Source organism: Chelmon rostratus, chromosome 1 (assembly GCF_017976325.1).
Source record: "Chelmon rostratus isolate fCheRos1 chromosome 1, fCheRos1.pri, whole genome shotgun sequence".
NCBI lineage: Eukaryota > Metazoa > Chordata > Actinopteri > Chaetodontiformes > Chaetodontidae > Chelmon > Chelmon rostratus.
Genome location: NC_055658.1, coordinates 31,991,896 through 32,019,175, shown reverse-complemented (window position 1 = coordinate 32,019,175; position 27,280 = coordinate 31,991,896). Strand labels below are relative to the sequence as shown.

Below are 27,280 nucleotides of genomic sequence, written 5' to 3'. Positions count from 1 at the left end.
AGAACCTCAGTTTTGTTACTGTTTAATTGGAGGAAATTTGAGGTGATCCAGGTTTTTACTTCAGTTTTGCAGTCAGTAAGGGAGGAGGGTGGTTGTAAAACAGTTTTTCAACTGTGGAGGTCTGCCTGTTTCATATGAACTCTTTATAGAGAAATATAGTGTTCCTGTCTCCCAGCATGAGCCCAAAACTGTAATTAATGTAATTTTATGCTTATCATGTTGCAGCTCCAATATATATGACATTGTTACTTTAGCCAATTACAACACTGTGACTTTGATCACCTTCATCAGAAAGAATAACAATAATTTCTATTAAATAAAAAAAGGAAAGACTGAGCGCTTGATGGTCGTAAATGGATTGTTATGACAAAATCAAGTGTCAGGCCGGGACTCAGATCAGGACTCAGACGCAGAGTTCAGTTCACACAGTTCTTTATTGAAAACTCTCAAGTACCAATTCGTTGAGTGTTAAACAAACTGGCTATGAAAATTATTCTAGGCAAAAGACTATATTAATAATTATATCTATAATAAGAAAACAACAAAGAAACAAAAATCGCTCACTAGGAGGAAAAACACTAGATCTTTACAACTATGAAAACTAAGAAACAAAAGATGCTCCCGAATGAGGAAAACACAAAAGGCTAGGAAATGGATTAGCAAAACTAGATAAGAAATACTACAAACTCAAAATGCACTCCTAACTAAATGGAGGAACTAGACTCAAGGAAACAAAATAAATCCAACAGAAATACTCTCTATACTGAGGAAAACAAATCGGCTAGGAAATATTCTAGGAATACTAATCAGAAAACTAAATTATCAAAATTACAAATCAAAACACTCACAAAGAGGAAACAAGGGCTTACGGACAAAACTGTGGCTGTGGCAAGGACAAGGGAGAAGACAGGCTCGGGTGAAATCGCCGACGGACAAAGACACACTGGCACAAGACAAGGGAGACGCAGACTATTTAACACATGGAGGGTAATCAGGGACAGGTGGAGACAACAGGTGATCAGGGCGGACACACGGGACACATGAGGAAGAGCAAGTGCTCTAAAACGAGAGGAGAGTTAGACCTTCAAAATAAAACAGGAAATAACAAGACAAAAAAACCCATGACGAGACAAACCTCACCACGGTGTGACATCGAGGAACTGTTAATCAAAATCATACATTGATATATTGTGGAAACTCTATAATAATAAGTTAATTTATTTAGCACCTTTCAAGAACAGATATCACAAAGTGCTTCACAAAAGAAAAAAGACAAAGCAAGTCTAAACAAATGACTCTCAAGTCCAATGGGAGAGAGTCCCAAAAGTGTAGGAGCAGGAGCTTCAATAGCACAGTCCTCGTTGGTTTTAAGCCTGGAGTGAGGGAACAGTTAAAAAAAATCCCTGAACACAGGACCTCAGACTCCTACTGGTATTATGTAGGTGCGGTAGCTCTTTAATGCCCACACAAAGCTCCAAACATAATTCCAGCAACCACCATAGCAACAATAGAAAATGTCACATTTAAACTATTTTGTGGCGAGACCTGAAAAATAACTTACAAACTAAAAGTCATATGCATTCACTGAACGAAGATTCTGAAAGTACAACGTACAGTTCTCATCGGAAATGTCATCAAAACACATTTTAATGCAGAAACTGGAGACAATGTGGACATAGGACAAGAACAGGAATAGGATGGAAAAGCGTACGTTTCTCCCAGTTGTAGAGCTGTTACAACATAGTTATCATACCTTTCATTGTGAGACTGGGTCGGGATACACATTCAGATTAGTACTGTCTTGTCAGACAGAGTCAGTCTTTTTCATGGCCTCCATCACACTCAAAAATTGCTGCAGAAATTGCAATGACACATATCTGACCTGACACTGATAGATAGATAATAAAACAATATTTTTATAAAAGCTGCAGTCATTTTGGTCCACACAAATCCAAGAAACCTCCTAGCAGGATGGGCAAGCTTGTAAATATTTTAATGGGAGTTTATATTTTTTATGAGCAGATAATTCAAGTTTCATGCAAATTAAACCCCCACTAGGTGGTGGTTCTGGTAGCACTGTTGGCGCTGGTGGTGCCAGTGGACGTGGACCTGGGTTGGATGCTGAGAAACCTTTGGATGGCCACAGCGTGATCGGAGGCTCCGTCAATAACAACCAGCTGAAGACGCTGCAGGGCGAACTGTCCGAGGTCATTCTCACCTTCAGCTCAATCAACGACACCCTGAAAGGGCTTGAACACACCGTGCAGAAACACGGCAGCGTCATCACCGACCTTGGTGAGCCCAGCTCCATAACACCGCGTTCATTCCTGAACCTTTCTTGGCTGATATTTACTCATTCATCCTTTGACCCATGACAGGAAACACCAAAGATAAGATCATCTCTGAGCTGGACAAAATTCAGCAAGAGGTGACAGAGCACATCGAGGACAGCCGCGACCATCTGGATGGGATGGACCGGGATGTCCGGCGGTTTGAGAGCACGCTGCTGGTGGAGATGGGAGACTGTAAGAGGTCTGGAGACGGGCTGGAGAAGAGGCTGTCAAAGCTAGAGGGAGTCTGTGGGAGGCTGGACGGTGTCGCAGACTCCATCCTCAAGATCAGGGAAGGTACAGTTCATTTTGATGGTGCCCTCTGTATACATTTTTCCCTAATTTTCTCCCTTTATTCTACAAAGATCAGCTTCTTTACCCCTCCGTTATCTGTTCAGCAACAAAATCTGAAGCTCTCTGATCAGATGTCGCAAGTAAAGATTGGACGTCAGTCAACAGGCTGTTGATGAACACATAAATAAACAAATTATCTGTACAGTGTCCCGTGTTGTGGTGCGTCCCAGGCTTTGTCCCATGCTGTGGTGTGTCCTGTGTTTTAATGCATCCTTTTTTTGCGATGTGTTGTGATGTGCCTCGTGTACAGGACTGAACCGACACGTGTCAAGTTTGTGGACGTGTGTTTCTGGTCTGAATGACTCGGTCATCCATCATGGAGGAATCATGGACTTCATTCAAAAGAACCAGGATGACGTCTACAGCAGGATGAAGAACCTGAACACGAGCCTGAACCAGGTCTTCAAAGAGCTGCAGAGTTTGTCAGACCACAACCTGACCGGTGAGCTGGATTCTGCTCTATTCTGTTCCATTCAATGTGTTCTGTCCCCTTTCTTTTCTCAGTCTCACAGCGATGGTTCAGCGCAGCCTCACTTCTCTGTTACTTCACTTAACATTTTTTCTCTGCTGCTTTGGCTCAGTCCTCGAATAAACATCATGAATCCTGAAACGATGAGAGACATATTGTGTTGTTGCTGTTGTCTCTGGGGGAAATCCTTTTTCACGGCTCTGTATGTCACAGGCAAAATCAATAATACACTAAATACTTGCCTGCCACATAATACACACAACTGTTCTGTTCAGGCACCAAGACCAACTGGCTCGGATTAGAAAAGATCTCATGATCGCTCACTGGAAAAATCAAGTGCAGTCTAAAAGATAAAAATGTTGACAGTGTTAGAGACTTCATGGTTTTTTGTTTGTTGCCTGCTTCAGTTTTTCTTTTGACTTTGTGGTCTTACAACTATTTCTAATATCATTTGACATTATAGCCACATACATAAAGAACAAGCAGAAGTTGTGCTAGAAAATGATGCTCATAGTACTTAATTTATGTAGTTCTTTAAAAAGTTTGATTTTTCAGGAAAAGCCTTGCTTATTTCAGCAAGATGATGCCAAACCACATTTTGCAGATATCCCTACAGCATGGCTCCAGGATAAGAGTCCAGGTGCTAAACTCACCTGCCTGCAGCCCAACTCGTCAACCATTGAACATGTTTGGAGCAGTATGAAATGTAAATTACAACAGAGGAGACCCCAACTCTTGAGCAGATGAAATCATGCATAAAGCAAAAAAGAGAAAGCGTTCCACTTTCAAAGTGACGGGTGTTGGTCTCCTCCGTGAGTGTTGTTAAAAGAAGAGGTGATGCAGCAGAGTGCTAAACGTGAGCCTCAAACAACTTTTTTGAAACGTGTTACTGCCATCAAATTATAAATGAGGATAGAATTTTCAAAAGCAGTATAATACCTCAGTTCTTTGTCTGTGCTATTTCATTTAAATATGGGGTTTCAGTGTTTTCATCTCATTATGTTTCTATTTATGTTTTACACTAGGGGGTTATAAGAGTTGGGTCAGTGAAGCAGGGGCTTAGACCATTGTGTTCAATGTGAGTTCATATCATTCACATCATTACACAGGACTGCCCGGACCCCCAGGGCCGCCAGGAGAAAGAGGCTTCAACGGGCTACCGGGTCCCCGCGGGCCTCTTGGACCTCCTGGACGACAAGGTGAAAATGGAGCACGGGGTCTGCCAGGTACGACAGATGTGTTATATATATATGTTTACATATCTTAATATTGCAGCAGAAGAAACAGACTCAATCGTTTGGTCAAATCCTGAATGAGAACACTGTCTTACCTTCCCCTGCCTCCCTTGAAGATCTGCTTCATATTTCATATTTGCACTGTGTTGTAAATATTGTCTTTGCTGTACATACTGGATTTTTGATTTTGTTGATGTTTGATATTTTACTATGACAAGCACAGTACTGGAAGTGGCTACAAAGCATTTCACTACACAATGTTAGAATGGAACAATGTTAAATGATATGTTGACAAAGAATTTGAACTTGAGTAAGGGGTGCAGTTTGTAAAGATGTGGAGGTAAAATTAATGAACAACGTACTCCATGAAAGGTCCGTGGGGCTCGGAGGAGTCAGGACTCAAAAGCAGGACACAAACAATCAATTCCAACAAAGGGCGAGCTCAATGGCTGGTTTATTTACAGGCTAACAAAGGGCGCAGAGGTTGTGAACAAAAAACGCTAAGGATTTCAAAAATGTAAACTAAGGACGCTCAGGAATCAAAATACTAAACTGTGGCGCGATGATCAGGGCTGGTAACGAGATGAGATACAAGGAGCACAAGACAATCTGGCACAGGACAAAGGGAGACGCGGACTATATGTACATTAGGTAACAATGAACAGGTGGAGACAATCAGGGCGGGGCAGACAATCAGACAGGCGGGAAACACACCAGGAAGTCAAGGGTCTGAAACGAGAGGAGAGTTAGGTTTCACAATAAAACAGGAAGTGCACGACATGACACTCATCTGTATAGAATTAAAATTCGCCAGCTAAATGTCTGCATTTACCATTTTTCAAACCAAAATAGATGACTGCTCTGGTTTCTTACAGGTCCCAAAGGTGAACCAGGTACACATTATTTATTTATTTTCTTTAAGAACAAGGTCTCATGGTAGTTAACAGGCTGAGACAGCAGAGAGAGACAGAGACAGAAAAACAGAGAGAGAGAGAAGGCAAGAGAGAGATGGGTTGGGGGTGGACAGAGTTGCAAGCATAGTAGACTTGTATTTACATATGTGATGTATTTATATGCGTAACATATCTACACATTAGTTACAGATAGTATATGTACATAATACAACACAATAGATGTAATAATTATGGAAGTTTATCTAAAAGTAATAGCAGTTGCAGTGGATGTCAGGTAGGGCCATGGCGGGAGATGTAGCTATAATATACAGTCCAGGTTCAAGCACTCTCCATGGGGACCTGCGAGACAAGAAAGTCAAAGACTCTGGGGAAGAAGCCAAGTTAGTAACATGCCTTGATAGGACATGAATGCATGCAGATGCAGAGAGAGAGAAGAACAGAGAAGCTCTTTGTCATTGGAGAGTAGTAGTAGTTGCTATTTCACCAAATAATGAGTTTCTAAGGTGCTGTCAGCCAAAAAGTTGCAGGCCATCCAGGTCTTTATGTTCTTTAGGCTTGCTTGGAGTTTAGTCAACTGGTTTTCTTCTGCCTTCATTGTTAATTATAGCCGGGTATCATCTGCATAGCTTTGAAACTACATGGAATGCTTCCTGATATTTTTGCCTGATATTGTGAAATGCAGCACGACAATCTAACAAGACTAGTGCAGAGACAAGCCCTCTGTCCTATGCAATTAGAAGGTCATTTGTGACTTTAACCAGTGCTGTCTGTGGGCTATGATGCACTCTAAATCCTGACGGGAAATCCTCAAATAAACTGTTGTAATTGGCAGGTCTAATAGCTTTTTCTGTGGTTTACAGTGCTGAAGAGAAACCTGGGACTGTTTTTAGTAATAGGCTGCTCTGGCAATGCGGAGGGCTTCCTGTCTGTTTCCTGTCCAGCCAGGTGAAATGAGTTTTCACAACGTCTTCTTTAGTTTGGCGGCTGCTAAAGTCAGAGTCACGTGTCGTATGCAGTGAACCTGTAGCACTGTCAACCAGATGATCAATTCGGGAGGGGCTGAAGTTTGCATAGTCTACTGTTGTATTGAGACATGGCATGGAATCAAGTCAAGAGACTATGAAATGTTCAATTTCAAGAGCATGTGTCAGAACAAGGTGGTGAGTCGGTCCATGTACGCTCTGACAGAGGCCAACTGAGTCTAATAATGAGATAAATGCAGTACTAAGACTCGCTGTCATCATTACTGTCATCATTAAAGGTAAGGTGTGTGTGTGCGTGTGTGTTTTCAGGTCTGCCTGGTGTTGATGCTCATGTACCCAGACTGTCGTTCTCTGCTGCACTCACTGTTCCAATGGAGAGAGCTGGAACCATCGTCTTTGACAAGGTCTTTGTCAACGAAGGAGACTTTTATGACCCAAGAACAGGTAAACACGAGAGGCGGCTCAGCAGGTTGTCCAATAATTCCAGGGTCAGTGGTCTTAAATCCCAAGAGTCAGCAAGAGTCTGAACACTGAAGCTTCTGGCGATGGTCAGAACAGCGTGTGATTGGCTGAATGAAAAAGTGATAAAAACTCTATCTTAATGTAGCCATTTGCCATTTAAACACGATCACATCAACACCTGTACATCAGAACCATGGAGATGATGCAGTTGTGGAAGATTTATTTCTCGGAATATTTTTGTCATATCAGCTGTCTACAGGTGATGAGTGCGATCATCTGTGTGAATAATTTACGTAGGACAACGTGATTTTGAGATCACCGTTTTCTTATGAGCTTGTGTGCCCGTGTAGGAGAACTGAATATGAAAACAGTTTGTTCTCTGTTGAAGTATCAACCATCACTGATGAATATTTGAACTGCGTAGTGTGTTTTACACCTTACGCAAATATTTGGTTTGATACTTTGATCACTAAAATGTTTCCCGGTGTCGATCCAAGCTTCCATATGCACTGAATCTGTCACTTTCAGGTATTTTCACTGCCCCCATCGATGGACGCTACTTCTTCAGTGCCATCCTGACCGGTCATAGGAACGAGAAGATCGAGGCAGTCCTGTCGAAGTCGAATTATGGCATGGCCCGAGTGGATTCTGGAGGCTACCAGCCTGAAGGCTTGGAGAACAACCCCGTGGCCGAGGCTAAAACCACTCCGGGATCTCTGGCCGTCTTCAACATTATCTTGCCTCTGCAGACTCGGGACACGGTCTGCATCGACCTGGTCATGGGCAAACTGGCCCACTCTGTCGAGCCCCTCACCATCTTCAACGGGATGCTGCTGTACGAAGACATGTAACGGATACATGCTGACGTCTGAAAATCAACGAGGCCAGAGAACCTGAAAAACACAGTTTAAGATATATGACGAACCCACAGGAGGCTGCATCATGAAGCGTGATGTCACTTCCCCTTTAAGGAGTGATTCTAAACTGATGACAGAATATTTTAAATGAACAGATTTCTGTCTTCATATTCTCGATCACATTGGTTTTATATTATTATTCTAAAGAGTGTTTATGTCACATGTGGACGACGGGAGGGTTCCATTTACCGTTTGGTCTGATGTGGTCACATGATGTGATGTCAGAGCTGCACTGTGCAAACAGACATCCCTGTAAACCAGGATCAGCTGGTGTCCTGCAGACCTGCTTCCTACTTGAAACTTTTAAAAACTTGGAAACTTTGGAAGCACAGAAACTGCGGTGGAGAACGAGTCATGTTACTGGTCTAAAGTGCGGTTAATGTTCTCTACAGGCTGCAAAGTTCATTACAGCATGTGAACAACATTTCCTGATTTTTCACTTCTTAGAGTCTGAGCAGTAGCGGGGCTAAAAATGTACAGTTTGTCCTGAGGGAGGCGCTACAGGAAAGATCATGGAGACACTAAAACCTACGGTTTATCTTCTGAAGAGCAGGATCAAGATCTGGATTTTATTGACCATCTGATAGATGTTGAGATGCATCATGTGTGGACTAAGGTGCTAGATTGATGCTCATCACTAGTTGTGCCACGATTATTCAAATCCACTAATCAATTCAGCTTTCATTTTTAAGGTCTCGATTTGATTTGGCTATGCCACTGTTACACTATCAAGTCTTGATTTGTAATGATTGATAGATCATGTTATGCCCTGACTTTAAAAAGCCATATGTGAGAGAAGTGTGATGAATCCAACATTTTTTTGAATGTAGCACACTAAGGCTACACAGTTAAATTGATTTGTTTTAAATGTAATAATAATACGTTATTTCACCTGTGAATTAGGAATAACTGTTAAACACAAAAATCAAATGAAGCGTCACTAGATGGCAGAAGGATCCTTTACAGCAGCTTGATTTAAAAAAGCAGGCTTTGTGGGTCTAATGTGTGGTACAGGCTAGTGGTTTGTTGTGAGATGTGAGTCTCTCCTGGTGCCAGCATGTTACTGCAGTAAAAGAAAAGAGCTTCATGCTGTAAGAAGTGGATGGCAGGCTAAACCTAAAAGTAGCAGTAAGGGTGTGTGTTTTTTTCCATAGCAGAGGAGAAATAGAAAGTCCTTGTTGGTGCAGTATTACTACGGTGGCCTCCTGCGGTCACAGCAGAGTTATGAGAAATGCTGCTGACCACAGATAAATGTTACCAGCAGAAACACTGAGCTAGCTGGATAACTGCATCAATGGTGGACAGCGTGGGTCAAACAGAGAACTGGAAACACACACACACACACACACACACACATATATATGTATATATGTGTGTGTATATATATATATATATATATATATATATACAATCAAAATCGTGACGCCCCTACTCATCACTATCCTTGAGCCCATCCCCTAACGCTAACCCTGGCAGGGTAAGACATGACAACACGGGACACCAAAGCAAAGAGTCTTTTCTGTTTGAATTTATGATTTAGTGGTGTTTTTATGTCCTGCCAAGTATTTAAGCCCTTATCACATAATTTAACTTTGATAGACAAATGCTGAAAAACAATACTCAACACTTTCGTGCTATGAATAAATCCCATTAAATTTCAGGGGTGGAAGGAGTATTAGGATTGGTTTCTTAAGTAAAGGTAGTAATACCACAATGTAAACATACTGCAGAGGTAAAACCCCACATTATAAATGGTTAAGTCAAAGTGTTGAAACTTTTATTGACAAAATGTGCATAAAGTACAAATAGGAGCCCTATGGCACCGATGAATGAGATATATCAAGCTTTAACACTTTAATACTCATCCTGCACATGGTTTTCTTTGACAAAAATAAAAATATTCGGTGTCATTAGACTTATGATTTATGTATGGATGACTGTATGTATGGATGTACATACAGTCACTTTTGTTTGATCCAGTAGGTTGTTAAAGAATCTGTGCTGACACACACACATGCATATATATATATGTGTGTGTGTGTATGTGTGTTTATATGTATAGACTCCCACACAATTGTGTGTGCCCTTTTTAAAATAATAAAATCACCAAAATGGCCCCGATCAACTTTTTACATACCCTTTAATGTTTGTCCTGATAATATACAGACAAGTTGACACACACAGGTTTAAATGGCTGCTAAGGGTAAGTTTCCACACCTAAGACATATTTGATGTAATGAGTGTGTGTGTGTGTGTGTGTGTGTTTGTGTGTGTGTTTGTGTGTGTGTGAGTTTCTTATCTCTTGAGAGACTCCTGCATGACCTTTTCCTGAATACTGAACTATGGTCAAAGCAAAAGAACTGTCAAAAAACCTGCGAGAAAAGGAAATTGAACTGTGTAAATCAGCGAAAGGACTTTAAAAGATATCAGGAGATTTTAAAAAAGGAAGCCCAGTAGTGTTGAAACTCTGATAAAGAAGTGGAAAAGTAGGGGTTACGTTGATACCAAGACAGTCAGGTAGACCAGCGAAGGTTTCAGCTACAACTGGCAGGAAAATTAGTCAGGATACAATGAAAAACCCACAAGCAACTTCAACTGAACTACAGGCTGCAAAAAATGGTGCAGCTGTTTTTCAAGATGCACAATAAGGAAGTGCTTGACCAAAAATGGGCTGCGCGGTCAAGTTGGCGGAAAAAAGCCATTCCTGTGCTAATGCCACATATCAGCCCGCTCACAAGCCTAGACAAGCCTCAACACTTGGAACTAAGTCATTTGGAGTGATAAGACCAAAACTGAACTTAATTGACACACATAAACATGATGTTTGGAGAGGAGTCAACAAGGCCTGTGATGAGAAGCACACCTTCTCTGTGGAGCATGGAGGTGCAGCTCTGATGCGTTTCGAGTGTGTAAGCTACAGAGGCACAGGGACTTTAGTTAGAACTGATGGAAAGATGAATGCAGCATGTTTTCAGAAAATACTGGGGGACAACTGGCATTCATCAGGCCAGAAGATGCACATGGGACACACTTCGACTTTCCACATGACAATGATCCAAAACACAACGCCAGCGGACCCTCCAGTGGCCACAGCAGGAAAGAGAGAATCACAGTCTCCTGACCTCAGCATCATTGTGCCACTTTGGGAAGATCTCAAAAGTGCAGTTCACCCGAAGCAACCCAAGACTTTCTGGGACCGGGACGCTTTTTGCCAAGAAGAATTGGCAGCTGTCACAACAGACTGCGAGTCGTCACTGATACAAAAGTAGCAGTACACAGTATTAAGAACTAAGAGTCTGTAAACGTTTGAACAGGAACCATCTCAGTATTTTTTATTGTTATGTTTTGTTTGATGATTGAGACATTCTGTGATGCCTTACAGTTTAATTTGAATCCCATTAAAAATAAAAAAAATGAATTTTGACTCATCATGCATGCTTTTTATTAGACTGATACACATTTTACAAATTCTGCCAGGGGTTTGTAAATTCATGAGTACAACTGTGTGTGTGTGTGTGTGTTTGTGTGTGTGTGTGTGTGTGTGTTGTCTCAGTTGTGACAACACAGCGGAAGCAGAGAAGTTGCTGTTATCAGCAGAAAAGACCATCTCTTAAAACTGGACAGAATTTTCAACATGTAGTCAGTTATACGGGTCTATGGCAGATTTCTTGCCAAATGTGCTTAAGACGTTCAGTCCTTTATACACAACACAGTGTTTATTACTGATATTGGCTGATGTGAGTGTTAGTTAAAGGATAACTTTCGTTTTTTACAACCTGGACTTTATTTCTAGCATTAAATGCGACCATTTACTCACCCAGACAACTTTGGTGGCATTTGGAGTCGTTTTGAAGAAATTAGCCCCAGAGGAGCGGCGCGTATATCCGTATAATGTGAGTACTCGGGGCATCCATGCGCAGCCTCTATATAACGCATAATCTGCAGAAACTCGTTCATATTCCAATAATTTGTTATGATATGCTGCTGCTATTCCCCTCTCTATTCCCACACCGCTTCTCCATGCGCACATATTGACCAATGAGAACACAGCTTTGCACTCCAGCTCAATTCAAAGTGTTTCAGCAGGCTGTTTTCTGACCTCCACGTGACGTTTTAACTCAACGTTGAGCTTTTAAACTTCTACTCTACAACACATACGATCATCTAATGCATGAATTACTTCTCTATTTTTTCCCTTTTTTATCGTGATGAAATGACTTTTAATCACAGATGTAATTATTATGAACTCTTTCCACTAAGACTAATGACTCATATATATATATATATATATATATATATATATATATATATATATATATATATATATATATATATACATATATATATATATATATATATATATATATATATATATATATATATATATAGTTACATTTGTTGGTTTGTTTTGTAATTACAGTATTTTTTTGATTATCTGTACAACGGCTGTAAATTAAATTTTCATTAATTGACTTGGCCACATATCACAAAATGGTCAAATGGACACCAGCAGATGCTCTGCTAATTTGGATTTATGTATTTTATTATGTTGTTATTCATAGGAACATTAAAACTGAGGTGAATTTATAGTCCAGCGTTGCTTCCCCATTTGAAGAGCAAGCAAGGCTACGTGAGACCACAAGAAATCAGAATAATTACATGAATAACTGACTGTGAAACTGTGAAAGTACCAAATACTGTGCAGGACATACAGTGTGCACAGCTTCTCATTTAACACTTGCTAAAACAGCCACAAGGGGGCACTCAAAGTACACAAAGGCCACACTGGACAGAAGCACAAAATGCTTTCCAGACAAAGAGCACTCAAAGAAAAGCATGTTTTTACCACGATAAAGTCAAATATAACAGGTTTGACCGATTTCTGAACAACACAATACCATCACCAGTTATGATTCTATCAGATAAAAATGTATTTTTTATTTTTGTCTTACCTACGACTGACATCACCAAATGACTCCATCTGATCAGCTGATCAGCAGTGTTTATCTGCACCACTGCAGGAGCCGGCCTCTAAAATATATTCTCAAATAGTCTCATTCACAACCCGGAGGAGTAACATCACTGATCATCTTGGTGTAATTTAGTTGAAAGTTCAGCAGTCAGCTGTCGCTGTGCCATCAGTGTTTGACTGTCTTTGCTGAATATCATGATGTGCAATTTCACTTTTTTCATATGGACCAAACGGATAAATTGAGAAATAATCCGCAGATTAATTAGGATGATTTCTGGATCAAACATCAAGTGAATTTTATTCTGCTTACAGTTTGAATATGAGCAAAACAAATGAATGATGGCTGGAAACTCTGAATTACAGTTCAGTTCATTCATGCACATGATGCAACTGAGCTGCAACAGCATCCAAACACAGTGACATCTGCTGCTGGATCTCACCTCTCCTCAGATACAAAGTATGTGTGCATGTGTTCATCTGTGTGTGTGTGTGTGTGTGTGTGTGTGTGTGTGTGAGTGTGTGTGTGTGTTGTGTGTGTGTGTATTTCTGTCAGGGATTTTGAACGCTGTTCAGTTGGTTTTCCTCGGCCCTGTTTAACTACAGTAGCAAACAAGCACACAACACACACACACACACACACACACACAGACGCAAACATGCACACATACTTTGCAGAGTGGAATGCTGAGTATTTGGAGAGAGAACAGGGTGGCGACAGCCGCTCCTCCATGTTTTTACTGTCAGTCGGAGGGGCCTGGTATCTTTCTCACAGTGACATCACTGATTGACACGACACAGTAGAAGAAGAGGAACTCACTTACTTGCAGTAAAAGTATCATTACAGTGGTAGAAATACATTACAAGTAAAGGTCCAGTGTTCCAGACTTTTCTTCAGTGAAATTAAAGAAGTGCTGATCAACATTTCCAAAGTGTATCATAAGAAGAGGAGAGTTCAGTTTGTCAGGTTGAGAGAGGCAGAAACAGAGATGACATTTGTGATATTTTATGACCAAACCTCACACGAGAAGTAAAATCTAAATCTCTATCTCTGTGGTGAAAGTGGAAGAAAGGACAAACTTGTACTTGAGTAAACGCACCTAATCACCTCCCACGACTCAGAGTGACATCCAGGAAGGCTGCATTCCACAGCTTCACTCCTCCTCCTCCTCCTCCTCTTCCTCCTCCTGGCTGAAGTGTGTTTGTAGGTGAGCGTTTGGTCACAGCCGCCCACCAGCCCGAACACACAGCAGTGAGAAAGATCACTGGCCGCCAATGAAACTGAGAGCAGCTTGAATTAACAGGTGAGTGTACTGAAATTCCTCTTTGACCTCTAAAGACGCTCATTTGTGTTTCTGATGTGAGCAGCAGTCGACTCGTTAAACTCAAACATCTTTATGTTCATTTGTCTTCAGTTGTAATAGATATATTGTAAATGATGCATCATTTGCTTGACTGTCTGAATACTTTATCAGGTTAAAGATGTTTTGTGATTGGCTCAAGCGAAGCAGATACAAACCAGGAGAGGGTGCAGATAAAATCAAGCAAAGGAAACAAGCTGAGGATCAGCATTTAGTTGTGATGAATAGAATTCTGTTGGTTTATCACACCGAAAAATGCTTAAAAATAATCGAGCAGAAGAAGAAACTGAGTCGGCTGATATTTTTTCCTTTTATTATTTTTCATTTGAGAGAAGTTTTTTTCATCCAAGAGGAGGAAACGTTCTTCTGAAGGCTACAAAAGCTTTTTTCTGTCAGGAAAATGAGGAACAATGTGACCAGTTTCAAGTCTTCAATACTTTCAAAGATCCTGAAATTGATGATTATCAGCATTAATAAGAAAATATTTATTTGTAGTTATATTTTCTATGCTTTTAAGGCTCCTGTTGATTATTTTGTGAATGATGGTGATACTGAAAGCGGCGTGAGTAAACAGAGAGAGGAGGTATGTGTGGGTGGAGTCTGAGTCCTGCAGGAATGTCAGCATGTTCTGCCACATTCCTGCCTTCAGCAAACCTGCGAAACATCTCCTGCAAACACCGGACGAGCACTCACACACAGTCCTTCACCTCCCGGCAAACACCTGCCACCTGCGCGCAGCTCAGACTTTCCTGCTGAGCTGCAGCGTTCTGCTCATGTTTGAGGCAGGAAAGTGTTCATTTGTGAGTCTGAGTGAATATGATGGCAGTCTCACGTCATTCTGTAAGTCACTGTGCGATATCATTATTTTGGACTAAAAAACATATTGAACTTCATTAACATCGAGGCTGCAGCAGCACAAGGTTAAATACACAAAGAGAGATTTACCTCCTTAAGAGACTGTAATAAAAATATCACCATCATCATCTTTACTGCTCAATGAAGATAATATAGATTTATTCATCTATTTAATATGTATATATATATATAGCTTAAACCATCAACAGGAACTACTTATATATTGATTATTTGTAATTAGTTATTTATATAGGTCTTCATCAATAATCCTTCTATAATTTATTAATTAAAAACACTGGAAGGACTGACTGTCTGGAGCAGTTTTAATGGGGGGCTGCCGTATCAATGGAGTCAATGCAATGAAGAAATCAAGTAAACAAACAGAAACAGAGAGGCAGTAATGATCAATCACCTCTCTAATGACTGTTTTCTTATTCTAACGTTTGCCTTTGTGTGAAGAACTCACACAGAAACTGACTGAAGGAAGAAAGGCTGTGTGTTTAATGCAGGTCCAGTTTGAATGCAGGAATACTTGAAGTCTGTATGCTGCGAGTGGAACCTGAAAATGATCTGTATGTAAATCACTGCAACCTGGAATGAAAGCAGGTTACCTGTCAACAGTTCAGTTTTCATTCCTCTTCAGTTCAGAGGACGGACTCAGTTATTCAGTAATTATTCAAATAAAACAATAGAATTTGATCTGCCACAGTTCTTGATAAGTTATTGATTGAGTAATTATTAACTATAATACAACATGTTCCCTTAGGAAATGTGTGTGTATGTATGTTAATCATGACCATTTTAGTAATTTAATCCTTTTTCACATGTTAATTATTGTGGTGAGGTCTTGGTTCTTCCGGCTGAGCTGTTAAAGAGACAAAAGTTATTCAACACACATTAAACTCAAATACACAGTGTGAGTGCAGTCCATTATAATGTTAGATTATGAGATTTATACTTACTGTATGTACTTTTTGTGCCCTGGCTGGAACGACTGCGACTGTAGCTGCTCGTCCAGTGAATTAAATATGTGACAAACCAGCAGAGGTACAAAGGCTTTACTTTACTGAATTGATTCCATTTTATGCAACTCAATAATTCTACTCCACCACATATTTGACAGCTGTGATATTTTGCATCAAACGTGTTTTTACTTTTGATATTTTGAGTACATGTTTTTCATAGTATTAGTACAGTTTTCATGTGTACCAGAGTAAATCTGGACTGTTGACACCTGAGCTCTTTGTGTTCCACTTCTGTTCGATGCACCTCATCATGCTGATGCAAAAATCATTTCCTGCTGCTTCTCAGTCTCATTGATTTGCAACTTTGGCAAAAAGGTGCAGAGAGACGAGACATTGATGTCGTCTCAGGGTGTAAAATGTCACAACAGCTCAACAAGTGATGGTGTTGATTTTGGGTTTTTAAGTTTTTCTCTCGGTCCACAGTTAAATTCATTGACTCAGTTTACCGATGTGTCTGCAGGTGACTGGTGGTTCTGAAGGTGAGCGATGGAGCTGAAGGTGTGGGTGGACGGCGTGGTCAGAGTGGTGTGCGGCCTATCACTGAACACTTCCTGCCAGGACGTCGTCATAGCTCTCGCACAAGCAATCGGTAAGACGCATTTTCCTGTAACACCACCCTCAGGTCAAACTGTCCACAACCAACACGAAAGATCTGAATGACCGATGACTGACTGTGAGATCTGCTGAGCACGCTCGCATTCAGATACACCTCCATTCTAATCATTTTCTTTTCAGCCATCTCTGAAAACCTGGATCTCTGAACACTGCACGCTCCGGTGACTTCAAGCATTTTACTACTGTTACTCTGCAACACACCTGTGCACAAAGTGTTCCAGCAGCCTTTTTAAACATGATACCACTGGCACCCCTGCAGCACTTCCAAACATAAGACTACTGTAAAATGCAGCCCTCTCTAGGCTACATTCATACTACATTCAGCTGTTTGTTATTTGTAAGATAACACGCTGCTATTTATCCTTAATAATCCTTAACATTAATCCTTCGTACGTGTGTATTTTGCACAGGTCAGACTGGTCGTTACGTTCTTATCTTGAAGCTACGAGGGACTGAGAGACAGCTTGTTGCTGACGACTGTCCTCTTCATCAGCTGGCTCAGCTGGGACAGCTGGCTGCAGAGGTCCATTTCGTTCTGAGGAGGATCGGCCCCAGCCTCAGCGGTGGTCCAGACACACCCACTCAGGAGAGACGGTTCCCACTCCCCAGACCATCAGAACCAGAACCCCTCAAACGCAGGGAGCCGCAGAAGGCTCTGACCTTCAATCTGGGTCCCTCAACAGTTCCCAGGAGGACTAAACCAAGCAGGGCCTGGTCTCCATCGCCCCGAGCCTCCCCAGAGCCTCGAGCTTCCCCTGTCTCTTTCCTAGACCCTGTCCCCGCTGTGAAGTCACTCCCCTCTTCCTCCTCCAAAGAGGAGGTGTTCAGGCAGATTCTGCAGAAACAGAGGAGGTTACAAGACCTGGAGATTCAGCTCCAAGCTCTGGAGAGAGAGTCAGAGGTGTGGGAGCAGAAGAGGTCGTCTTCCACAGCTCCCAGTACGACCGTCCACGCAGAGGAACTGGAGGAACTGGAGCAGCGGCTGAGACAGAACGAGGCTCAGCTGATGCACAGAGAGCACTGGGAGGAACAGCTGCAGGCAGAGATGGACAGAGAACAAGGTACGTGCTCACATCTGCTTCCATTTTCTACATTTTAGGTGACCAACGTCCTTCTCTAACAGTTCTCAACACCATTATCAACAGATCTGCAGCGACGTCTACACCAGATACACACATCAATAGAGGATCACAGCTATCAGATGAAGGTGCTCCAAGCCCGTTCTGCACATCTAGAGCAGGACCTGAAACTCAGAGCCCAGAGACAAAGCTCTCAGACGGACACTTGGCAGCCAGACGAGGTCCTGAAGTACCTGAAACTGGAGCTCGACCACCGCCTGCAGCAGGGACAAGAACTGGACGCAACATTGTCAGAGACGCAGAGGGAGCTTCAGGCTGCAGAGGACAGGCTACAGGTATAACTCCTCCACCATCTCATGATCTTTCTAATGGCTCAGTCACACCAGAACTCATGTCGGTTTCCAGCACTGAGGACATGAAGAGAGGATGGGAGGACTAATGTGTTCAGCCTGAAGTTGGCGCTGTTGGCAATCTAATATTCTCTGCATCCCGTAGGACAGATCAGACATGACTGAGGAGTTGAATAAGGAGCTGAGACAGTGTAAGCTGCAGCAGTTTATCCAGCAGACCAGCAGTCCACATGCAGACCAGACCAGGTCCCTGCCCGTCACTGACGTTTACCTCAACAACGCTGGTATAATGGACTAGGAGCAGCCGAGTCAGCGTACGTCATCGGATCGTTCAGCTGTAGAAGTTCAGATACTGAGTTTCAAGTTAAAGTCCTGCTGTCGTGTTTTAGTAAATGTGCACAGATCTGACAGTGATTCAGATCTCAAACAGGTTTTAAAAGTTGTCCCATATTTAATGTGAAGTTATTCCAACTGTCACATAGATACAGAGTAAAAAGTAAAAAGTCCAGTATTTCCCCCTGAAATGTGTAAAGTCCTTTAATGAAAACAAAACTCCAACAAACATCAGAAATAATGAAAGTGACAGATTTCTGACGCTGGAATTTTCTCTGTTTCTGCTGCAGGACGACACGGACCAGAAGTAAAAATGTCCTCTAAATACTCTAAAGCCCGTCCAGACTCTGTGTGTGTGTGTGTGTGTGTGTGTGAGTGCGTGTGTGTGTGTGTGTGTGTGTGTGTGTGTGTGTGTGTGTGCGTGAGTGCGTGAGTGTGTGTGTGTGTGTGAGTGTGTGTGTGTGTGTGAGTGTGTGTGTGTGTGTGTGTGTGTGTGAGTGTGTGTGTGTGTGTGAGTGTGTGTGTGTGTGTGTGTGTGATAAGCCAATCGCTGCCAGATTTTCTGTAAAAATAAAAAATGTCTTTAAAATAAATGTCAATATTACTGATAAAAACAGATTATTATTTTTGCCGATTGTCAATATTTCCTCCTTGAACTTGTCACATAAAGTCTTTATTGTGATTCGATGCTCATGAAAACCTTTTTCGGCTCATTCTGATGCTGCCTGTTGTTTTTGGAAACACTGCATGTGGTCCCTGTTTCTGTTCAAGCTCCCATGAAGCTGTTATTCTTTGCTCCATCAGAGGGCGCCAAAGCTTCCTGCACACACTCAGCTGAAGCCTGACCAGCATGTTTCCTTCAGGTACAGGCATGTGCACATGAGTACAGACTCTGTCTGTACTTCAGAGGTACACACATCACACACTCAGCCCCTGAAATTGTCCGACCAGTCAAAAAACCCGACAGGTATTTAATTCACTAAATGTTTCAGCTCTTTCGGCTATTTTCTCAATTAATGGTACATAAAATCTCAGAAACATTTGTGAAAAATATCAGTTTTCTAAAGGCCGAGGTGACATTTTCAAATTAGTTCCAGTTCAAAACCCAAAGATTTATTGTTTACTGAAAATCTGAAATCAATAATGAGAAGATGGAGCTAGAGAGAGAGAACCTGAATGATTCATCTCTTCTAGCCTTGGTGGTCTAATGGTTAAGGTGAGGAGCACATTCACCCAGTTTGATTCTAGCTGGGAATCTTTGCTGAATGGCCGAGCACCAGCAGGTGAACGAGGGTCAACATACGCAGACTTACCGACCTGCAGGCACACATGTGTGTCGTGGTGTTGAAGAGGAAGGACCACGCCAGCTTCTAACATGTGTTTGTGTTGTTAAACAGGCTGCTGCTGACCAGCTAACTGTCCGGACGCTGACATCAGCACCTGATCGCTCAACAAGGTTCCAGATATTCAGATGAATTATGTGCAGATAGGGAGCGCCATCATACACCAGAAACATTTCTTTCTTTTGGTTTCTGTATTTGGGACTTGGCAGGACATGACACATTTTCAGACGTAGCCATCAAAGAGGTTTAAGGTGGTGTTGTTTTCTGTTTGTGCTTCCCTTCATTGGTCCAAACCACAGCCAGTTAACCACAACCTAACCTCAGCCCTGACCTGGACCCCTGAGGACAGCAGCACAGGAGACACACATCCAGAAATCACGTGGCCTCATGTTTGCGCCGCTGCCACGTCCAGTTACAGACGTGTTGTGGTCGGTTCAGGGATCTGTGCGTGGGCTGGAGAGAACATCGCTCCCTCAGAACTCGTCGTCAGGTGTAATCCCAGCTAAACCGCCGTCAGTGATGTTGTCGGCCTCAGCGGAGGAAGAAAAACATTTGTGGATGGAAAAAAATCTCACCATTTTCTTTATGGTTGTTAAATTTGTTTTCATTTAACTTCATTCATTTAATTGGAAAGCACTTTGGTCACCTTGAGTGTTGTAAAGTGCTATATAAATAAATTTTGATTGATTGATTGATTGAATCCTTCTAACGTGTTATCTAATCTAATCTGTGCAACAGATATATACGACATAAATACAGTTTATTAGCTGGCGACTGTTTCATTAATTTTACTTTCTTCAAACAACATGTTGGTAAATTGGGACATTTTAAAACTCTCTTCGTAGGACAAGATAAGATCAGATATAATGTGTCATCGTCTGCATTATTAACTAATTTATTGTTCTTTCCTTGTGTCAAACTTGATACCTATCCATCCAAAGTCCTGTGCACAGCTTCTCCTTGTTTTTCTTCGCCTCTGCTGTCATCGGAGTCTTCGTTAATAAACTTATATAAAAGACTGAACGATGACCCAGAATGCACCACGTCTGGAAAAAGACTCGGGACAAACATGGACTTGATGCCTGCAGGACATGTTGCACCACATGTACGGGCTGTTCTCATGATCATCAGATTATCCCTGAAAATACTCCATGTCAGCCTCATTAAGGGCTTTGTCTATGAGCAGCGCAGGTATAAAAGGCCTGAAGACTGAGGCGGTGCACAGGACAGAGAGACTGCAAGAAGAAAGAGAAACTTCTCTTTGTTTTGCAGTTCTTCCTTTGCTCAGACCTTCCAGGCAGCCTCTCCTCGCCGAGCCGGACTCCCACAAAACTACCTCGCAGGTGAGCCTCTCATCACGCAGCAGCACGGACTGCACCTGTAGCCTGCAGCTGGTTGTAATGTGTTCCGTGAAGGGACATTTCAGACGCCCAAACAGCCTCTACGAAAGCCTTTCATCTGTTTTTAGCTCTGTAGTTACTGAATGGAGGCATCATACGATGATAGTTAGATGTTAAAATGCAGTTTAACTTTTTTTATATCTTGCTGTTATATTAGAGATGATGACAAATTAGAAAGTAAATATCACTTTATAACTCCTCAACAATTTATCTGTGGAGAGGATTTATCAAGTCTTGATGGTAAAAACAGCTGAGACTCTGCATCAGCATCTTTTTTGGTACGTTTTCATCTTCAGAACATCTGACCTGATGCATCCTGCTGCTATACGGTGCTGAATCATCAGGGCTGTTGTTCTCTATGACATGTAAAGGAACGGTGTTCTTTACATTGTTTCCATTGGCACATTACATTAAATATTCACACTCCCAGAAATATTATACAGTTGGATTCATCTTGTAGTTTCATTTCTATTTGATATTTTTGAGTTATTATTTAAAAACTCCAAACTGATGGTGCTATAAAGGTTCAGCATGGAGCTGGAACAGGATGATGATTATCCATGATGCAGCCAGCATCAGCATCTCGACCAACTTCTCTAAAGCTCATTAATTAACATGTTGTATCCTATTAAATTAACCTGTACACAAAGAGAAATGTGAAAATGATCATCTGAGGTTTGACCAGGTGTTATGAACAGTAACTAACAGTTCTCCAGGAAGCCAATGCTGCCTGCAACGCCCTCAAAAATGGCAGATCTACTGCTCACCTTACTGTCATAACAGACACTGCCAGCTAATTATGATCAATTATTGGAGCATGTGAGATCAGACAGCCGGCGAGGGGATTAGGTTAGGGGATTAGTTGAGGATGGAGGCTGTAGCTGATGGGGACTGCAGCCTGAAATAGCTAAACAAGGCTCATCATAAGGACAACTTAGACATATTTCAGTATGTTTTCTGCTTTTTTCTTCTATCTTCGTCACTTAATGTCCAAACCTTTCATAGAAATGAACGCAGCAGCAGCAGCACCTGGAGGCTCCAAGGCCGCCCCCCCCAAGTTCAAGCAGAAGGAGACCAGGCAGTTCAAGAGCAAGGCTCCCAAAGCTGGACAGAAGGGGTGAGTCTACAGAACAGGAAGCAAAGGGTCTTAATGGAGATGGGAGGTCTCAACATCACTCTCTGTCCTTTTCAGATTCGATGATGTCCCTGGGATGGACGGCCTTGGAGGTAACTATCCATCAAAGCAATAATTGACGAGAAACGTGTCATTCTGAAGCAGTCGATGAAGGTAGCGTCCTCTAACCCGCGGTTCTCTCCTGCAGATGCCGCGGTCATCTGCCCCTGGGAGGCGTTTGGCGACATGGAGCTGAGCGACCTGGCCCAGTTTGGCATCGTCTAGACCTCGTGCCAAACGGACACAGTTGATTCCTGGCGGCTGCAATCCAGCAGCTTTTTTTTTTTTTTGCTCTCCTCCCGTCTTCGGGTGCAGAGACGAGTCTGGATGGGTTCCATTTAAGGACGACCGATGAACGGAGAGGGATTTATTCCTCTCCCTTCGATAAGTGGAGGACGAAGCTCTTGGACAGCAGCCCCCAAGAATGACTCTTCCTCTGTCCTGGGCCAGTATACCTCACCACCTGGAAGCAATAGCATCTCTCTGACCTTTTTATTATCTTTATTTACACCTGATGAGATCACAGGAAGTCCCTGTTGTGGCCTTGTTGTTCTGTGTAGCCCAGCATGTGTGTAAAAGTGTAACGCACTGTACCGCTGCTTGGGTTTAATTAAAGGGATGATCAGTAAACAACTGGGGATCTTTCACTTAAAGTGGGTAGATCACCTCCACCTGTAAATATGTTATTGTGAATCTATCTATCTATCTATCTATCTATCTATCTATCTATCTATCTATCTATCTATCACATCGAGTAGAGGTGTGTACTCTGTGGTTATACGTGATAATAAAGTACATTTTAGTCACATTTTTCTGGTCTGAATCTCCTTTCTTTATACAATCGCCACTATTTCAGTCTCTAATTTGTATTGACAATAAAGAAATTATTGATCCACGGTTCATATGCTTCCCAGTGTTCCCATTCGATATGATGCAAATAAAAGGTGATACACTGATATTACACCTAACTAAATAATATATATATTGTTTTAATTTACAACTTAAAAACCTCAAGTAACTCTTAAACCCAATTCCAGCAAAGTCTGTAAAACAAATAAAACCAGAATCGATCATTAACAATCAAACTGTTTCCTGACAGCAGTTTCCTGAAGTGTTCCTGAGTCCAGGTATTAATCTCTTTATCCAATCATGTGTTCACAAAGTGTTGACCCTCGCTCCATCCTCGCTGTGAACCACTGAGCCTTTCAATCATGATACTCTCACCTGTTACCAATCAGCCTGTTTACCTGTGGAATGATCCAAACAGGTGTTTTTGGAGCGTTCCACATCTTTCCCAGTCTTTAGCTGCTCCTGTCACAACGTGTTTGAAACGTGTTGCTGCATCAGATTCAGAATCAGCAGATATTTACAAAAATCAATGAAGCTCAGACAGTAAATATCTTGACTTTGTGCTGTTTTCAGGTGAGTTTCTGTCAGAAAGGATCAGCAGGTGATCACATTCTGCTTTATTTATGTTTTGCACGGTGTCACAGCTTCTGGAATCAGGGTTCTATCTCTCTCAATTTTATAAGATAAGATAAGAGATAAAAGATAAAACTTTATTAATCCCATGCCAGGGACATTAAATAGTTACAGACATCAAGAAAAGACAATAAAAAAAAATAAAACTAAACTATAGATGTGTACATTATATACAAGAGTAATTAATAGTGGAAATTGAAGTAGGAGTTCGCCGATTCTGCTTTTATTTGAACAGGAGCTGGGTTGAACCGTTTAGAGGATGTCTGGATCTTTATAGTTGAAACAAAAAGCAGACTGAGTGACGACTAAGTATCATCGGGGCTTTCAAGGACTCATTTCACTTCCTCAATCATCCTCAATTCTCTATTGTAAGAAGACATTAATGACTGTAAGATACTAAAGCCAACATACAACACATATAATATAATGAACAATAATTTATTATAGAAACAGATTCATGTTGGGATGTCGCATCAGGAGGTTATAAAGATGCGATTCTGTAGGTAGACGGTCTAACAGGTCTAAATGATGCTAAACTGATCCAGATCACTGAGCTCCATGTCACCCAACGCTTCCCAGGGACAGACCACCGCAGAGTCTGCAGGGGACGAGGACAGAGCCAATGAAAACCAGTATCTTAACAAGGCGAACTAACAAATTGAAGTTATTCAAACAGCAGTCAAAGATCTGGAGAAAAACTGATCCAGAACAAACAAAAGCTTTATTTTGGATTCTGTTCGTGTCTGTTTGTCTCTGCGGCTCCGAATGTTTCCTCCATGACTGTTGTGGAAAAATACAAAAACTGTTGGACGCAGCAGAAAAATGGTTTTCAGACGCTGTTTGACGAGCAGACGAGCAGTTCGTCTGAAACACATCGAGGCTTTAAGATAAAGAGATTAAACACAACACGAAAAGGCACAAAAAGGCCGGAGACACGAGGAGGAAGAGTCTTCTTCATGAACACTAACTGATTATTGAGGCAATAAATTTAAAGCTCTCCTCTTTAAAGGTCTCCTGAAATTCAATTTTTTATCAAACAAATGATAAAATCTGTCAGAATCAGACAAAACTCGACTTGATTCCTGCAGCATCGTGAAAGCATCAGCGCTAATTCACTCATTCAGATTTTAATTCAGGAACAAATCAGTTTGATGCAGAGTTTAATCACTGTTTGATACGATACAGAAAAATATGAAAACAGAGTTCGTCAACCTGGAAGAGAGTCAAAGTTCTCCGTCTTCATTCCCACCATTTATGTGCCGCTAAGTCTCGTATATAATCCACTCATATTTAACGCCTGTGCTGAGGTGGACGTATTTAGAGACACCTTCTGGTTAAGCCTGCTCAGCTGAGTCCAGACGTGTTGGCTGCAACAGTTTTCACATTGTGTAATGTTTACATATTATTAACTTTTAAGTTATTAAGTTAAAAAAATCAGTGTGGAAGATTTTTGTGCCAAATTCTGCCGTATATGTTTCTTCTATCTATCACATATCTCCTACAGAATATATATAATATATAATAATAATATTTATTTTTGTATTGAACAGTTAGAAGATTGTGCATATTTTGTCTCACCGTGTTTTAAAAATGTGCATTGTGCTATTTTTAAATTAATTATGTGTTTTTCTCTGCTTGCAGGGTCATTTTGAGGCGGTGGCTGTTATTTTCTGTGTCATGTGATCTCTGATGAATTATACCTGGAGCCTTTTCTGTCTGTTTACATCACCTGCTGTTTGATCACGTAGACGTTCGCCTCATGAAGCCTCTGCAGATTCAAAGGTTGCATCATTCAGCCTCTGATGCTGTTAATGGGATGCTGTAAAGCCTCACACAGTTTAGTCCATGTTCCATGTTATGCAAAGGTCTCATGGTCTACTTTGCTTGAGAGTGCCAGAGATTATGACCTGTAATCCTCTGTCCTCTCACCATGTTGCCCCGTGCAGCCTGAAGCTTCACTGCAGCAAATTAATAAGCATGTGTATCAGCTGAAGGTCATTTATTTTATCGTTTGAGCTTCAGTTATAAATAAACCCCCCCCAGACAACATTTACCGTGAAGCGAGAGGTGAAATCTCACCTGTTGAATGTCATCATTTTAAGACTGGAGGGAACGCAGCAGGAAAAAAACACTGCTGGATACTTGACTCTCAATATTTTAATATGATTAACCTCAACCAATCAGGCTTAGATATAAGCCTACACTGAAAATACCCCTCAGCCCCCCCCCCCCCCCCCCCCCCCAGGTTTTATGACCACCATGTTTCACAACAAGCAGTAAGTGGGAGGTGGCTAAGATGGTGTATAAATGCAGACTGATGGTGTGAGGATGACACAGAAGAGAGAGACTGTGAGAAGAAAGACTCCATCTTTGTCTCGCAGCTGCTTTTTGTCTTCTTTGACTTTCAGTCCTCCAGCCAATCAAGTAAGTGCATTTTTCTGAGAGATGTCGAGCAGTGAGCTCACCTCCTGATCTTTCATGATGACTTTCAGTTGTTTTTTATAGTAACGTGGTATTCAGAATATGTTTTAGTCATTTGTCTTAGTGCACAAATGGATAGATGAGAAATGACAACATGATTTATTACATGAAATATTAATGAAATATGAAACTCTGGAAATTCTGGAAACTATATATAAATATATATATATATATATATATATATATATATATATATATATATATATATATATATATAAGTGAATGGTGTATTTGAGATGTTTAGTCTTCCGTGTTAAACTGGAGATTCTTCTTTGACTGTTGACCCAGTTTTCATCCACTGAGCAGGTTTATGGACGTTCACCTGTGTTGAATATTATCCTCTAAAAAATAGATTATAATCCTTATTCTTAATCCGCCTTCGTCCCAGAACATGAAATGGATCAATGAGATCTTGTTTGGTGGCAGTGATCTGACCTCTGACACAAACAGGATTAGCAGCATCAAATATGGAGAGCGTTTCTGACGAGTAAGCAGATCAGAAGAGCACGTAGATCAAGGCGGGTCATGAATAGAATTACATAAAGAAAGAAGCTGAAAACTTGAGAGGGTTAAGTGTGAGTCACTGGAGCACATGGAAATATGTTTTGTTGGGGGGCATCAGCTCATCCATCTCCTGCAGTCGTGATGAGTAAAAAGCATTTTTCTTTCTTTCTGATTAAAATGAAGATCTCAGGATGAATGCAGCAGCAACCGAAGGCTCCAAGGCCGCCCCCCCCAAGTTCAAGCAGAAGGAGACGAGGCAGTTCAAGAGCAAGGCTCCCAAAGCCGGACAGAAGGGGTGAGACTAACATCCGCGGTGCAACTCGTCCAACGACTCCAACAATCACTCCGTGTTCACTTCTGTTTCTGTGTGTTTCTCCTAAAAGGTTCGATAACGACGTCCCGGGGATGGAGGGTCTCGGAGGTGAGGCTGGGCTTCATGTTTAGTCTGAAGTGTTCCGCGTTGAGATGTTTGGACTCAGGTTTTGGTTTCCCTGTCCTGCAGACTCTGCGGTGGTCTGCCCCTGGGAGGCGTTCGGCGACATGGAGCTGAGCGACCTGGCTCAGTTTGGAATCGTCTAGACCTGTCGGGGGGGGGGTCTCCCACCCTGGTCCTGGACAGATGTGATGCCACAGCGTGCTGAGGAT

The 27,280-nt window shown here is 41.7% G+C and overlaps 4 protein-coding genes across 5 annotated transcripts in view; all 4 read left to right on the top strand.

The window, feature by feature from the left end:
- The window catches only part of LOC121617683 (EMILIN-1-like), a 39,609-nt gene extending 28,558 nt beyond the window's left edge, over window positions 1–11,051 (top strand). The window contains exons 9-14 of the mRNA XM_041952921.1: window positions 2,059–2,295; window positions 2,379–2,627; window positions 2,935–3,126; window positions 4,263–4,379; window positions 6,595–6,729; window positions 7,276–11,051. Of these exons, the coding sequence (XP_041808855.1) occupies window positions 2,059–2,295; window positions 2,379–2,627; window positions 2,935–3,126; window positions 4,263–4,379; window positions 6,595–6,729; window positions 7,276–7,598 (1,253 nt within the window). The 3' untranslated portion in view covers window positions 7,599–11,051. The remainder of the gene's footprint in view (window positions 1–2,058; window positions 2,296–2,378; window positions 2,628–2,934; window positions 3,127–4,262; window positions 4,380–6,594; window positions 6,730–7,275) is intronic.
- Window positions 11,052–13,823: 2,772 nt separating this feature from the next.
- Window positions 13,824–18,705, top strand: LOC121616189 (ras association domain-containing protein 8-like). 2 transcript variants are annotated; one of them, XM_041950995.1, is made up of 6 exons: window positions 13,824–13,937; window positions 16,335–16,463; window positions 16,900–17,550; window positions 17,635–17,903; window positions 18,064–18,232; window positions 18,542–18,705. In XM_041950995.1, the coding sequence occupies exons 2-5, from the start codon at window positions 16,361–16,363 to the stop codon at window positions 18,214–18,216; spliced, it is 1,176 nt and encodes a 391-aa protein (XP_041806929.1). In that variant the 5' UTR covers window positions 13,824–13,937; window positions 16,335–16,360; the 3' UTR covers window positions 18,217–18,232; window positions 18,542–18,705. The 2 variants fall into 2 exon arrangements, with proteins under 2 accessions (XP_041806929.1, XP_041806853.1); XM_041950919.1 differs by having other exon boundaries at window positions 18,064–18,705.
- A 2,104-nt stretch (window positions 18,706–20,809) lies between these two features.
- Window positions 20,810–22,970, top strand: LOC121617585 (retinal cone rhodopsin-sensitive cGMP 3',5'-cyclic phosphodiesterase subunit gamma-like). Its single transcript, XM_041952812.1, has 4 exons — window positions 20,810–20,937; window positions 22,000–22,111; window positions 22,187–22,221; window positions 22,317–22,970. Exons 2-4 carry the CDS (start codon window positions 22,002–22,004, stop codon window positions 22,391–22,393), a joined length of 222 nt encoding a protein of 73 aa, XP_041808746.1. The 5' UTR covers window positions 20,810–20,937; window positions 22,000–22,001; the 3' UTR covers window positions 22,394–22,970.
- Window positions 22,971–26,826: 3,856 nt separating this feature from the next.
- Window positions 26,827–27,214, top strand: LOC121608939 (retinal cone rhodopsin-sensitive cGMP 3',5'-cyclic phosphodiesterase subunit gamma-like). The gene is made up of 3 exons (XM_041940386.1): window positions 26,827–26,930; window positions 27,019–27,056; window positions 27,138–27,214. Exons 1-3 carry the CDS (start codon window positions 26,827–26,829, stop codon window positions 27,212–27,214), a joined length of 219 nt encoding a protein of 72 aa, XP_041796320.1.
- Window positions 27,215–27,280: the final 66 nt, after the last annotated feature.

Excerpts from the sequence above, each read along its gene's own strand:
- LOC121616189 (XM_041950995.1), top strand. The coding sequence starts at position 16,361 with ATGGAGCTGAAGGTGTGGGTGGACGGCGTGGTCAGAGTGGTGTGCGGC. Across the intron at positions 16,464-16,899 it reads AGCTCTCGCACAAGCAATCG|GTCAGACTGGTCGTTACGTT; the intron begins GTAAGACGCATT and ends TATTTTGCACAG. Across the intron at positions 17,904-18,063 it reads CTGCAGAGGACAGGCTACAG|GACAGATCAGACATGACTGA; the intron begins GTATAACTCCTC and ends TGCATCCCGTAG.
- LOC121617585 (XM_041952812.1), top strand. The coding sequence starts at position 22,002 with ATGAACGCAGCAGCAGCAGCACCTGGAGGCTCCAAGGCCGCCCCCCCC. Across the intron at positions 22,112-22,186 it reads CCCAAAGCTGGACAGAAGGG|ATTCGATGATGTCCCTGGGA; the intron begins GTGAGTCTACAG and ends TGTCCTTTTCAG. Across the intron at positions 22,222-22,316 it reads TGGGATGGACGGCCTTGGAG|ATGCCGCGGTCATCTGCCCC; the intron begins GTAACTATCCAT and ends TCTCTCCTGCAG.
- LOC121608939 (XM_041940386.1), top strand. The coding sequence starts at position 26,827 with ATGAATGCAGCAGCAACCGAAGGCTCCAAGGCCGCCCCCCCCAAGTTC. Across the intron at positions 26,931-27,018 it reads CCCAAAGCCGGACAGAAGGG|GTTCGATAACGACGTCCCGG; the intron begins GTGAGACTAACA and ends TTCTCCTAAAAG. Across the intron at positions 27,057-27,137 it reads GGGGATGGAGGGTCTCGGAG|ACTCTGCGGTGGTCTGCCCC; the intron begins GTGAGGCTGGGC and ends CCTGTCCTGCAG.